Raw genomic sequence first — 15,595 nt, forward strand, 5'->3', positions numbered from 1 at the left:
TTATTAATATTTATTTAATATATTTATTAACTAGCTTGTGACCGCGGCTTCGCTCGCGTAGAATTGGTATGTAGCTTAAACCTTTTTGATCCCACAGGAACCATACATTATTTCGGGATAAAAAGTAGCCTATATTTCATGCAAATCGGTTCAGTAGTTTTAGCGTGCAAGAGTAACAAACATCCAAACACCCATCCATACAAAGTTTCGCGTTTATAATATTTTTTATTAAGATTTAATATTTTTTTTTTATTAATATTATAAATGCGAAAGTTTTTAAGTCTGTTTGTTTGCTACTTCATCACGTCTAAGCCGCTGAACTGATTTATATGAAATTCAGTATACAGACAGTTTGCGTCCCGGGGAAGGACATAGGATATTTTTTACCCCGGAAAATTACATAGTTCCCGCGGGATAGTGAAAACTGAATTGTACGCGGACGGAGTCGGGGGTAACGGCTTCATTAGATAAAACACACAAATTAGAATAAGTCATTGCAAATTATTATTATTATTATTTTTTTATTCGACTGGATGGCAAACGAGCAAGTAGGTCTCCTGATGGTAAGAGATCACCACCGCCCATAAACATCTGCAACACCAGGGGTATTTATTGCAGATGCGTTGCTAACCTAGAGGCCTAAGATGGGATACCTCGAGTGCCAGTAATTTCACCGCGTATTTTATTATAGCAATATTCAAAATGAAAATTAACAATCAACATCATAGATTCATTTGAACAATGTCAGAGTTAAATTGCGAGTTAAAATAAGTAAAGCTATCCCGGCACAACCTAGCATAATGATGAGGATTATGTGTTCCTGTGATCCCTCACTGGAGACATAGGGCTCGTAGAAGAGTTTTCCATTTGGCTCGATCTTGCGCGGCTTCTTCCGGCTGTTCCCAGCCGAGACCTATTGAGCCAGCCTTCCTTTCAACTGATCGCCTCCACGTGGTCAGAGGCCGTCCTGGTCGTCTTCTGCCAGTAGATAGCTAACGGAGACCCTGTATATCTTTCATTATTTCTCGGAGAGTGGATAGATTAGGCAATCCTTTTTTCTTAATAAAATAAGAAAATTAAGGTTTTAATTATGAAAAATGTATATTCTCGGAATTAGCTGGGCCGCTGAAGTGTCGGCCATTAATCATTCAGGGTTCGCGCGAAAAAGGCCTTTCATAAAAATATATTAAAAGTTTCCTCCTCGTCATACTGGATTCCCTCGCCTTGTATGTTAATTCTTGGCCATAAAATTTGATATTTCTCGCTTTATGCCAGTAGGCCAATTTGAGGACGTAAGTAATAAAAGTTGAATTAACATATATTTTTCACACTTCGCTACACATAGACAAAACGTGGATAATGACGGTGACAATAAGACCGTACGTATATAGCTTACCTATTATAATTTGACTTTCAAACTTTATATATCTACTTGGTGTGATCTGCTTATGAAATATTTGTGCCTTTCATACCGCGAGGAGTCCTGTGTCCCGCAGTGGGACGTATGGAGGCTGGGAGGAGGGGGTTGCACAAACGCACGACAACCTCATTTAACCATAAAAAAACAAACCCCATTGCGATAAAAGTAAATATCCATGTCCCTCTTTCATCTCACAGTAAGGACAGATTATGATACATGTGTAGCATTAAATCTGACCCGGTAGAGTGTTCCCTGAAGCCGCAGGGACTGATCCGGAAGCATTTTCGTAGTAACTAGTTAGCGGTCCCGGGGTAATGCGACCTATTAGCAAAGCTCTTACTGCGCAGTCAATTCTTTAGCGGTCGTTCGGCGAAGTTGGTTAATGAACGAGCTGTTTTTTGGAGTTTATTGTTGCAACTAAGTTTTCGAGAGGACGAAAAAGGGTAGATAAAAATAAATACAAAGTAGAAAAAAAAGTTTAGGTCAAACTCATCAATTTATTACATTGAACAATTTTTATGACACATAAGTTTGGCTTGAGGTTTACTTTTGGGTGCTGTAAATGATATTCATACACATATAACTCGTAGGTGCTTTTTTTCGTAAATCGCGCAGCAGGCTTTTATATCATTTTAAAATAAAAATTGTGTAGTGTAATAAATTTATGGGTTAAAAAATATGACGGACTAAACATTACCTGTTGATTTATAATAAATTGTTTTATTGGCAAATACATTCTAATAAATGAGAAAAAATATGATTAAGTAGACCGATTTAGACATAATGTAGAATGGTATTTCAAAAATAATAACTAATATTTTGATACATATGATGTCTCTTTGTATTAAAAGACTATAGGTATCTTCTATTATAAAATATTAAAGTTACATCGTCAGTGATGGGTTATAATGGCATTATTTCGCATGAAAATCAGCTCTGACGTGTATTTTGTAAAACCTCACCAACGAAATAGTAAAGTAAAAAAAAAATTGCTGATGTAAATAAATTGAAATTACAGTTATGCATCAGACTAAGAGTTTATTCATACGTTACATTAGTTTTTCCTGAAAAAATGTGAGCATTTAGAAATGAAATAAGACATTTGAAAACCTCAAAACCACTGAATGGCCAACTTTTTGTTTGCACGCTCTTTAACAACGCAATTCAGAAAAATCGGGTACAGGGGACATTAAATGTAAATTCTCATTTAATATTTCTTTTAGTTTGCGGCGCAGGGTTTTGCCTCTAGAGTTTCTTGGTATTTTCGCGATAAACATGATGCCACCTTGAAGTTCCATATATGCTGTGACCTGGAATAGTATTGACAATAAAAACATTAATATTAAGAGCTGTGATAATAGTATCAGGTTCTAATGAATGTAGTTGCTGAAGCAATTCCTCTGTGATTGTAGGTATACGTATTTGTTATTAGATTTCAGACAAATCGAGGTTTTTTTAACCCGAACTTTAGTACTAAGAAGGTCTTTTTTTTGAGCTGGGCTGATAAAATATGCTTCGAAGAGCGCGACCTTTTAAGAACGTTGAAGTCTTGAAATATATGTAGGCCTTTACGAAAGGTTATAGCCATCTTATGGACTGAAGCCTTTCTAATAATGTTCAATTCGCCTGCTGCCAGAAATTTGTTATATATTTAACTGGACGTCCTCATAGTCTACTTCTACGGACACATAGTCCACTTTTATCTCAAAATTCCCACGGAATAGGGATAAATCCCAAAATCTCAACTGATACGTTTAGAACCATGAAAAACACACACTTGTTTTTATGCAAAGTTAATAAAAACCACGATATTTTTTGGGAATTCCCACGAGATATGTAGATAAATCCCGTAATTTCAATTCGACTGCCAGAAATTTGGTATGTGAATAGTTGGACGTCTGGCTTAATACATAATTATGTAGGCGACTTTTATATATTTTATGTATTTTATTCCAACAAAAACATGCTGTAAAATCGTGCCAAGCCAAGTCTCAATTGAAATATATTGCTCATAAAAAGTAGTGATATCTCATAAACAGCCAAGCTTAGGAGACAAGCCTAGTTTATAAGTATAGTTTTTTTTTGGGAACTATGTTTTCTGTCACTTAAATTTATATTTGTGACTAAACTGCGATACCCTAATTATTATATCTATCCCTAAGAAATATATTGGTCATCGAATTAATCAAATCTGTCTCTAAGTATGAGTAATCAGATTAATGTAAACCTGTATCCTAAATTATAGTTTGATCATCAAAATTTGATCACCAAAATAATAGATCTGTCACCTAATAAATAGATCAGTTCCTTAATTCGATGCTTCTACCTATTTTACTAAGGCAGGTGTGATTAGGTACGACGACGAGCGAAGCGAGGAGGAGTGTTAGGTAGAACTGCGACCCTCAGTGCGCAAGCCGAGCGAGCGTAGCGAGCGTGTCGCGGCAGTGGCCGGCGAAGTGCCAGAACCGAACATTTTTGCTAATACTAGTATGATTAATATAAATGTTTGTAGTAGGTACGAGTACTTGAGTCTTGGATGTTTGTATGTAAGTATATAATGTATGTACCTATGTCTACCCGTTGTTTAGCACCCATAGAACAAACTTTGCTTAGTTTGGGACTGAGTCAATTGGTGTAATTTGGGATAAGATATTATTATTATTATATCATTCATTGTATATCATTATCGTCAAATTTCAGTTCAATTATTTGATGATCAATTTTATTTTCCAGTGATTATACTTAATTAATTTTTAGGAAGCCATTTCTATATCGTTTGGTGATTCAGTTTCAGTGACACATCTATTATTTTGGAACCCAATATAATTATTTGATGATTAATATTATTTCCGAGTAATTTTTAAATAATATTTAGGTAACCGTTTTAACCTTTTAACCGCCAATACGTTTTCATTCGTACGTGCCCGTATGGCCACCTAAATTCAAATTCATATTCAAATTTATTTATTTCGTCAACACCCAAACTATACGACATTTTGTCTTAATTATAAGACTGCGGCGAAATGAGCTGGATATTTTTTGTCTTATAACTCAGACAATGGCGGTTAAAGGGTTAATATTATTTGGTGATTCAATTTAGGTGACAGATACTATTTTAGAAGCAAATATTATTTATTAGGTCGCCGAAAAAGCATTTATTAGGTGATCAATAAAATCATACCCTTAATAATTATATTAGCTCCGAGAGAATAAGCTCTTGAATAGAATAGGGCTTGGGGAGTAAAAGGCTTAATAGGCTTTAAGTCCTCTAGGCGTCAAGAATCCAGGCGAGTCTTTTGAAAAATTGCTATGAAGCTCGAGTCATTTGGAACTTTGGAACATTAATTCTATTTAAATATATCTTAATTTATCGGTTCATATCTTAAACGCTGTTCTATGCTTACAAAAGTAAACTCTTCCTAGCAAACCTGGAATGGCATAGTAAGATATATGTGTTTACCTGGTCAGACACAAATTTTTTCAATTCATCTTCTGACACATCAGCTCCTGGTTTTTTCACAACAAAAGCCATAGGAACCTCTTCGACGACCGGCACCGGTCTTCCTATTACTCCAACATCTAGTACAGCCGGGTGTTCCAGTAGGATATTTTCTACTTGAACTGGTGATATCTTGAATTTAGGAGTAAATTAATAAAGTTTTAATTTATATGTGCAAAAGTTACTCCAGAACGTTTGGCTGATTTTAAGTGTGACCTATCTACTTGAAAAATAATATAAAATAGGTAAGGTAACCTTTATGGGATTACTCGCTTGTCCGACAGCCACCCAGTTTGCTTCCAACTTAAAGATCCGATTAAATTGAAATGGGGTTCTATTATAATATACAATTCAATTATAATAAACAAGGATTGAAATTTATTGTTAATAATTTATTTAAATAACCAATTAATGACGTACCGTCATTTTTTAATAAATAAAATCATCTCATGATGTGGTGGCAAAAACATTAACCAGAACAGCTTACAAAAAAAAATAGTTGAAAAAGTGTATTTTGACGGGAATCTTGGATTTGTTTGAGAAAAGCACTATACAAGTCTCGGCCGCGAACAGTCGGTATCATATCTCTATAACTACTCGGCCGGCTATCCCCTATTTCGCGGCCTCTCATGTAATATAACATACCTTTACTCCTCTATAATTAATGACGTCTGTTAGTCTATCGATGAGGTAAAAATATTTCTCTTCGTCGTAATAGCCCAAATCTCCAGTTAAATAAAACCCTTCCTCATCTAAATAGTTGGTCCTCTCAATGTCTATATAACCTTTCATAATAGAAGGACCTTTTATGCAAATTTCTCCGGGTTGATTTGGACCTAAAATTGCTCGCGTTTTGATATCCACGACCTTAAAAGATTAAAAAAGAATTACATTAAGGATAAAGACAAGTTTAACCGAAGGCATCAAAATATTGTGATTTTAGTCAAACGTAAAGTAAAGCAACAAATAGTTTCTGTCGGCAATTTTCTGATGGGCTTGACTTACAAAGCCCTCGTTCAGTGACTTCAGGATTCTTTGTTCGTAATTAATTTGTTTATCGCTCTTAAGACACAAAATACTATTTATCAAGGATTACACAATGGAGGGAAACATTGATTTTGTTCAGTGACTTACTTTTGCAATTATGCCCGGTGAAGCTAAGCCCACACTTCCAGGTTTATATTCTCCCCATAATTCGGACATGGGCTCTCCGCATTCACACAGCCCGTAGCCTTGAATCACGCTTTCAACTTTTGGAAGTCTGTAACAACCGTGTAAATTAAATCAGGGTACTACACGATTTCACGAGTAGTCAAGTTCAAAGTGCAGTCATATTTAAGCGGTTGCCTTGCGAGGAGCCTTAATCATCAAAATCCTGTCTGTTCAGCACAATTCATCCATTCCAGTATTAATTAGTGTAAAGTGGATAGTGGACACATTAGCGCCGTCCCATCTTACTAATGAATGATATTTGTAAATATAGGCTTAGAATAACTTAGCTTTAATTAATAACGTATTTAATTGTATGGGTACATGGTGAAATGATTTAATATAAAGTAGAAATTTGGTTACGTTTTTTTGAAATAGTTGATAGTCTCGATTCTAATTGGGAAGGAGCGGCAGTAAATCATCTTCACGGAATCGAAGTAATTGTCAGTTGAAAGGCTGTTGAGGAGAAGTATACGGATATATACTTGGCCAGAAAAGATGACGTCCACCTAAAATTAAATGGGTATTTGATCAGGTAGTTTTCAATATCAAAAAATTACATATATAATTAAGAAATATTATATATTTTTTTAATATCTCTTGTATTCGACTAACCTCACAATCTCGTAAAATCTGTAAAACAATCTTCGCCGAACGATTTGACGAGTATACAACTTTTCTTCCCAATAATAGAAATTTAAACGTCTTAAATGTATAATAATTAACTCCTAGTGTACTCGCCATAAATGCTGTTCTCAGAGATGGCAATTTGCTGAAACTAAATACAACATAAATTAACTGTGGCAGAGTACGCTGTGATCTTCCATAAAATATTTTTTCTGCTCCTGTGCTTTTATTCGACAGTTAAAGACTCACGAACATGAATGCAGTAGTATGCACCGTGTTCTTCTTGGTTTCCGTTAACATCGACAAATGGCTCACTTCATTAATAATAAAAAGTACCTGGTAATTAACTTTTTCTCAAACATCCAAGGAAAAGACGTCCTTATCTTCGTGATATTAGAACGCGAAGTACGGCTTTATATAGCACTTATGAGTATTAGTTTCGTATTGAAGATTCGTACTAATTTACAGGCTCTGCCTAGTTTGAGGACCGCCAGATATTTCTTTTTTGTATAATTTATGTCTAATGTTTTAAGCGAATAAATGATTATTATTATTATTATTATAATAATTTTAAATTAGAGGACAATAATGGAATTTCATATAACATTGGTGGCCATGGCCAGCAACGAGATTGTCTTATGTTTCAGTGGGTTTTATTTCTTTTATTGACTATCTATGGTATACTGCTGATTAAGCAAAAACTAATACACTTAGTCTGTAATTCTGTATAGAAAAGTAATCCTCGTAGTAAGTAAAACTTTAAAACAGTGTGCCAATGTAATTTGCATTAAATATTTATGAATATATTATGTATGTTGAGTATGCTTATTATTTCCTTCGATTTATTTGAAAAAAAAAGGACTATACAAGCCACGAACAGAGATTGTCGGTCTCGTATTTTTAAACTACTCGGCCGGCAATCCCCTATTTTGCGCACTATTGGTCTAATAGGTTTTTTTCCGAACATAATATAAGTATGTTATATACTTATGAAGTCATTATTATAGGTCAAATTGTAAAATTAACAAACTTGAGTAGTGATATTGCTATGACACAGAAAGAAACTTACTTTTTAACTGTCTTTCACAAAAAATGTTATAAAATTGAAAAACACTTTAGTTCGGACTTTAAAAAGCCGTCATAAATTAAAAACATTTTACTTAATTTTATACCTAAAGCTTTGATTATCTTATAATAAATTATAAAATACTAGTGGCTTGGAGAACTACATTTAGGGGCTGTTTCACCATCCATTGATTAGTGTTAACTGGCGGGTAGGTGTGATGCCGTCTCTATTTGTATTGTTCGAATAGACGGAGACGGGATCATATTTAACCGTCTGTTAACGCTAATTAATGGATGGTGAAACAGCCCCTTAAACTGTTAAATGTTTACTTAAAGTATGGCATCAATTAAAGAAAGTGAAATTTCTCAGTTTTAATTCTAAAAAAATGGCAATGAATGTCGTTTTCACTTAATTGATATGTAAACAGAAACTATTCGAAAAAAAAAGCTGTATATGGATATAGTTTCCAAACAGAGGCCGTATTGCCTAAAGTTTCTAACGCTCGCGATCGCAATCAAATGATAGATTTCGCATACAAAAATTGATATTTGATTGCGATTGCGAGCGTCAGAAACGTTAGGCAATACGGCCTATCAAACCATTGGGAGTTTGGTCTAACAATAGTTGCATGAAATACTGATTTGTAATATTTACGCATGTGGTAAGCTAGTAACTATGCAGCCGGAGTGAGTTATTTGGACGCCTTTTGGCATGCCTGTTGTACCGGACGAGTACAATATCAGTGCCGTGTCCGTCTTCCCTTCAACAGTGACTGGTTCAAAAGTGTCCACATCTACGTCTTCTGAAGCTACTAAAGTCTTCAAGGAAAGCTTGATATTTGGGATATCATCAATAGCAATAAAAGTCTCAATGCAGTCGTAACTCTTCAGAAGATCATTGTATGATTCCCAAAACGGCAAAGAGCAAATGAAATACTTTGGCTTCACCAAATTTAATTTATGTTTGAGAACAGCTGTAATAAAAGTTAAAATTACAATAAATTCAATGCTGTTTTTAATAGACAATGTTAAAATCGTCCGTCACTTTTTGAAAAAAACTTTTATCTCAAATCAATAAATCAACAAAATTGACCCCTGAAATGACGTCCAAAAATGATCGATCTTGAGGTACGATTTTTTTTTTAATAAGAAAGGAAGGATGTTCCAGTTAGTGTACCTTTTCCGATATTATCGTCGAATGTAGTGTATGCCGCTCCCGTAAACACCACCGCTAATGCTGTAGGTATATAATTTAAAAAATTATCAGATCCAAACGCGACCACATCTCCTCTCCGCACGCCGAGCTTTAAGAGAGCTACGGCTAGGTTCACTGCATACTGGTTCGCTTCCTTGTATGTCAATTTATCATAAGTTAGTCCATTTTCCTGTACATATAATATGAATATTGCAGTTATATGAATTCTAAGAAGAACTAATGTGAGCTTGTTCCCGCAATTTAATAAATTGGTGTGACTAAAGGACCGGATTATGAGTTCACAGCACAGCAGCGCTCTCTATTGCCAACTACGAACTTCAGCCTCTACCACTGCGATGTGAAAAGCAAGAAGAAACCACTAGATACACTATTCTCTCAAGAAAGTTGTCATGGAGGTTCGCGACTGATCCTACACCGTGACCATGTGTGAGTGACCATGGCCATTCATTCAAGAGTGTATATGTCGGCGGCCGATCGTAAAATCCACCAGATCACGAAATTCCTAGGCATATTGTGAAATGACGTCATTTCATGATATGCCTAAAAGTTGGGCAGGCATATCACGATGTGTCTGAGAAACAAATACGGCAAATCGATTAGAGCAACGCATTCGTCGATAATCCTAGCTCTATACCGGGCACATAATAATATGCCGAAAAAAAGATAAAATTAGGTACGACGAGCGAAGTGGTTAGTATGAATTGTGACAACATCGCACAAGCCGAGTGAGTGAAGCGAGCGAAGTGCCAGAACCAATATGGCGGCGTTTCATGATATGCTTAGGAATTTTATGATCTGCCTAAACAGGCCAAATCCTGAAATGGCGGTATTTCATTATCTGCCAAAACGTCACTAGGCAAATCGTTAAACTGTGAGTTTTGAACGACATGGCGGATGTCCCTTAGCAAATTCATGAAATGGCGCCATTTCAAGATATGCCTAGGAATTTGATCTGACGGAGTTTACGATCAGCCGCCGACATACCTAGGTATATAACGACTAAAAGTGCTAGCGGTGTAAGCCAAAAAATGCTGCACATGGTGTTAAAAGCATGAAAATCGGAACGATTGATCTTTAGGCCATAAGAATCAATTTGACCCGTAGCACGAAAAAAAAAAACAAAAAAGGAGAGGAGTTTTTTTGTTCTGAAACCTATTATGTGTAATTATTCTAATGAAAGGGCTTACTAAGCCGATTCTAAAAATATATCACATCATGATTATTTTATTCACTTGTTTTAAATTAAAATAAAAATAATTTTCAAAACATACCAAGTTTGGGCTCCTCCAGATATGATGCGGTTGAATCATTATTTGTATATTATTTGTGTGTATTTGTGTGAGGATACTAAGTATAATATAATAAATTTTGTTTGTTAATTAAATGCATGTAAAGTTTCTCTTGTATTTATATAAATATTGATACTTTTCTTTTCTTTAAGTTTTAATTGTATCACTCTTTTCATGATGTGAAATGTGTGTGTGTTAGTTTGAATTGTAAATGATCTCTTGCCTTAATTATTCTCATTACTGTGCCTTAAATACAGTTGCACTTAAATTTATTAAATATGTTTTCACCTCAGCACCTCAAACAGGCAGGTTTTGCTATGAGAAATCAGTGAGCAAAATCGCATTTTGCTCAGTCCGTGAGACAAAGTAATTTTTATTAATTATTTTTATAAATGCTGAGTACAGTGTTGGGCCTACTCACTGAATTACAAATATTTGAACTTTACTTTGATTTGTCATTTCACTTCAACACGAAAAAAGCGAGATATACTTACTACCATCCTGATTTTTTTCAAATTTTTCCCGATTTTAATTTTAATGAAAATTTGCACTTTAAAAGTTGAATATTTCGCAAAAAAATCAATGAATCGAAAAATAGTCTGCAAACCCCTAATGGTTTGAAAAAGACCTATCCAACGATACCCCAAACTAACTATAGGGTTCGATGAGAAAAAAAATCACCCCCACTTTACGTCTATGGGAGGTACCATAATTTTTTTTAAGTTGTTTATTGTACCATTTTGTCGGCATAGTTTACATATATATCCGTGCAAAATTACAGCTTTCTAGCATTGATAGTCCCTGAGCAAATCCCGCGGACGGACGGACAGACAGACAGACAGACATAGCGAAACTATAATGGTTCCGTTTTTACCATTTTTGCTCCGGAACCCTAAAAAGAGTTACACGAAATAAATTATTTGTATTCTATTTTATTCTGGGCTATTGTATTATATTCTACAGACTATAGAACATAGTCTGTAACATTTGCCTTACATTTTAAAGACTATTCTAATTTAAGAAGAGGAAAAGTATTCTTACCAAACAGACGTTGTCACTTTTTACAGCACGGAGGTGATCTAACATGTATTTACCAAAATTTAAATGATTCGGCATTTTAAAAGTTTGGTCGCCGTATATGTACATTGTCACGGCCTGTTCACCGATCTATTTAATTAGTTGAAAAAAATAAAGACAAAGCGTAGCTCGACTTGATGAGTTGGCTGACCAGATAATAAAGAGGCACCGATGACGAAACCAGGTATTTATAGTAACGACTCGCATCACTAAAACATTGTTTTTCTACTCCTGTAAGTACTTTTATTTGACAATTAATTGTTCACGAACACGAATACAATGATATCTATAATATAAAATTGAACCACCAGAACAGAAAAAAAACGAGACAGAGCAGGATGTCGCTCTACATCACCATTTTGACCATAAACCTAAAATTACTAGACGAACCGACCTTGCTTGACTGCGTGACCGAAAGTGAGATGGGCCTGTCTGTGTAAATTTGTGAATGTCTGTGTGAGTTTTAGAGTTGCCCCTCATTGCTAAAAATATATGAGTTGTCGATAACCATAGGTACCGTATCTCCGGTGTCCCCGTAAATCCGGTATCGTCGTATAGGTAAGGTACACAGTACAAATAAATCTTAAGGGCTGTTGCAGTAAAGTACGTACTAGAAACTTCATAAACATTTCTAAATAAAAAAAAATGCCAGCAAATATCTGTCACTCCCACTCATGTCACTCGTCGTTAACTTTACACTAGACAGGTAGGTACCTATATTCGTATGTCAAGAGTGTAAATAGTAAGCTATGAATAAAACACAAACAAGATACGTACCTACTAGATTTAATGAACACTTAAGGTATTTTTAGTTAGCATGGCACAAGAGACCAATTGTTATCTCAATATTAAAAATGACTCCAACGAAACGTATGAAAATTATCGCTAAATTGACTTTACACGATTATACGATACAGCTCTGCGACAGACGCACAGACAGACAGACAGACAGAGGAGGCTTAGTATTGGGTCCCGTTTGGCACCATTTGGGTACGGAACCCTAAGAAGACTAGGATTTTAAAAGAAAAAAAATTGAAGGGATTTGATCGTCACGTCAGTCTGTTAAGATTGACTTACCGTAGTCAAAACGTGAATTTAAAAAGTAAAAAATGTGCATGATAATGGGGGCTATCGTTTTTTGTCTCACGAGATGGCGCACTGTTGCGTGAGGTTTTTAAGTATGGCTTTCAAAGTCTGTTATTACGGGCGTGAAAACAAAGTTTAGATTAAAATCATATTTAATACACCTTAAAACCGTACCATAAAAATATCGAGCATGCCACAGTGTTCCATAGTCCCCGTTTTGTTCGGAAAAAAGGGAGGACAAAGGTTTCCGAAAGACAAAACTGTCTCAAAACACAGACATTCATTGTCCCGGAACGCATATTTGCCATAATTAATTTCAGATATTGCAAAATATTCACAAAATTATTCTAATTATAAATAAACCCGCGTAGCTCACCCAAAAACTATGAGATTTGACATTTCGGAGACCTCACGCTACACTAGCGCCTCTAGTGGCGAATTCATACGCGATAGCCCTCATTGGGCGGCCGAGAAGTATTTTTTTTTAATTTGTGGCAATCTATAAGGAAGAACTTCGTGTACTATGTTTGCGACAGTTTGGCGGACATTTCCAAGCATATTGGCGAAAAATACTATTTAATACGTCCAAGTGTTTTACAACATTACAATCGTATGAATTAAAAAAAAAAAAACATTTATTTGTTTGGATAATGTTTGTTATTTAATCATGCAAAAAATGTTGGCAAACATCTGTTTAAAATATCTATTTTATAACCTAATTAATTTAATTTAATCTATTTTTTTCTAAATAGATTTAAAAATCCAGAACATGTTTTATTCCAGAAAACTGCGCAGTCCACGGGATAGCCAGAAACGCATTGTTTGTAGACGAAGTACACTAACTAACGGAAACTAATTAGCCTAGTCTTAGGTCGGACATCATTTTAAGCGGGTAAGCTCGAACCCAGTATCTGTCCTTTTCAGGACGGGCAAAAGTAAGGGTGAGTCTTATAATAAGGCATAGGGTGCACGCTCGATACCGGGGTAGTGGGAGCGTTAGGGTTTGCGGTTGCTGGACGGGATGTGAGCGAGCACGACTTCCATGCCATTCTGCTGTGTATAAAAATGTATTCGACCGCGTGCCTCTGTCTTTTTTAAGACAACATTGTATACAAAGCTCATGGTGGCATAGAAGGAAAAGGGTGTTAAGTACTGCGCTTTTTTTTTAACTAGCTTATAATGTGTCCCACTGCAGGGCAAAAGCCACTGTACCTATGTAATACACATTTATAAGGATTCTACGTTTCCTTTTGCGGAAAACGGAACTCTTCACCGTCACAAAACACGAAGTGACGTGCTCTGTACGCCAAAGAAAAAACAGCGACATTAAATCAACTTGATTTTTAATTCCGTTGTAGAAGGATTAATTTTAAGTTGAATGTTGCTCATGTATAGATGATCATGGTGTGTGAGGCATTACATTGGCTGTCACGACTAGATGACTGGTGGTTAAGAGGTTAAAATCTAAAGCTACTGACATCGGGTCGACTCCATCCTTCCACTCCGCATCCTGACTGCACACGCTCTACAGCCCTGTCCTATAACTTTGGCTCTCTGGTGTCTCGGGCAGGAGGAACAGTTGAATATTCAACGGAACAATTAGCGCCCTTAAGTTTTAGGTTTGTCCGGGTATACATTACGTCGTAATATAGCTACAGGCTAGTGGTAGTTAATACTCCACGGGTCAGCAGCCGGTATCGTGACGGGGTGTCCTCCCGAGCCCACCTTATGGCTTTCGGCGTCCCTGGGACTCTGATACTCAACGCCTCTGCGTCCTTGCAGCTGAACAGCTGGTCAGATGAATATAAAGATAACGATAACGACAAGTGTTGTCGCCCTTTAACATGTTATTTGCTGAGACACTATAAACAATTAAGTACATGGTGTTTTACAAATATAATAAGTTTCAGGTAGTTTGACCTTGTGCAAGATCCATCTGAATCGCTATCACCAAGCTGATCTTACCGTCTAGGAGCAGTAGAAACGAGGATGTTTAAAAATTCATAGGTTTTAAAATTAGTAAATACCCTGCTGCATACCGTGAGGGACTTCAGGCTTAACTTTCAGATTCAACGCAATTAACTTTCAGTGTTTAAAAGTTAGGTATCGTTGTCTAAATTGTACAGGGAATCTTTTTTTATTCAATTCGGAGTAAACAGCTCTTACTTATATTGTAAACTCTCTTTAGCCCAGTACTATTACAAATGCGAAAGTTTGTAAGCCTGTTTGTTTGTTTGTTACTTCATCACGTCTAAACCACTGAACCGAGATGGATGATATTCCGTTTACAGATAGTTTGAGTCCCGGAAAAGGACATAGGATAATTTTTATCCTCGAAAATTGCAAAGTTGCCGCGGGGTAGCGATAAACGAATTCTACGTGGACGGATTCGCAGGTAACGGCTAGTTGTACATAAAAAAAACATTAAATTAAGATATAATAAGACGTACAAAGACGATCTTATTCCCTAAAAGGATCTCGGAGTAATCATAGACAGGAGATAAAGATAATGGTATTATATGAATATTGAAATGAAAGTGAAACAAAAATGATAATCAAACTTCTATATTTAGGTACTACAAAATCTTAATCAACAAAAGCTAGGAAAAAACTTTAATAAGGCAAGACGAGTATACTACGTAGACATGTTTCTATAAGCATTTCCTTTAATTTACTGCGCAAGGGCTTGCCACCTTCGCTTTTTGGTATTTCCGAAAGAAACACAACGCCGCCTCTTAGTTGCATCGGACCTGATACCTAGAAATAATTACGTAGTTAACGTATTAAGTTTATAATCTGATAAAGGCTTCCATATCTCACGAGCTCACGACTCACGGTCGTGACACATAAATTGGCATTGATGGCAGTGACTATGACAATACTCATATGCGTTTATGAGCTCTACCCTGAAAGTTTTCACACCGTAGTAAAAATCTAAAAGAAACTGCCAACATATCGATACCTAGAGGCTCAAAGGGCGTAAAAGGACATTTGGGTGTAAAGGCACTCTCTATGGCATCTTATTACAGTTTTTGTTTCTCTATCGATCAGTATACTCCACGTAAGGAGATTCGCTCAAAAATGTCCTTTACGGCCTGTGTTGTTTT

General features: G+C 35.8%; 1 protein-coding gene across 1 annotated transcript; it reads right to left on the bottom strand.

The window, feature by feature from the left end:
* Nucleotides 1-1,903: 1,903 nt before the first annotated feature.
* On the bottom strand, nucleotides 1,904-11,543 carry LOC141434002 (luciferin 4-monooxygenase-like). The gene is made up of 9 exons (XM_074096195.1): nucleotides 11,367-11,543; nucleotides 8,998-9,205; nucleotides 8,476-8,794; nucleotides 6,744-6,906; nucleotides 6,492-6,637; nucleotides 6,054-6,180; nucleotides 5,565-5,786; nucleotides 4,881-5,051; nucleotides 1,904-2,730 (listed from the first exon to the last, which is right to left on the bottom strand). Exons 1-9 carry the CDS (start codon nucleotides 11,469-11,471, stop codon nucleotides 2,572-2,574), a joined length of 1,620 nt encoding a protein of 539 aa, XP_073952296.1. The 5' UTR covers nucleotides 11,472-11,543; the 3' UTR covers nucleotides 1,904-2,571.
* Nucleotides 11,544-15,595: the final 4,052 nt, after the last annotated feature.

Source organism: Choristoneura fumiferana, chromosome 13 (assembly GCF_025370935.1).
Source record: "Choristoneura fumiferana chromosome 13, NRCan_CFum_1, whole genome shotgun sequence".
In the NCBI taxonomy this organism is placed as follows: Eukaryota; Metazoa; Arthropoda; class Insecta; order Lepidoptera; family Tortricidae; genus Choristoneura; species Choristoneura fumiferana.

Coding starts and splice junctions, on each gene's coding strand:
- LOC141434002 (XM_074096195.1), bottom strand. CDS start 11,471: ATGTACATATACGGCGACCAAACTTTTAAAATGCCGAATCATTTAAAT. Junction 6,638..6,743: donor AGATTTTACGAGATTGTGAG/GTTAGTCGAATA, acceptor ATTTAATTTTAG/GTGGACGTCATCTTTTCTGG. Junction 5,052..5,564: donor TTAATTATAGAGGAGTAAAG/GTATGTTATATT, acceptor CCTAAATTCAAG/ATATCACCAGTTCAAGTAGA.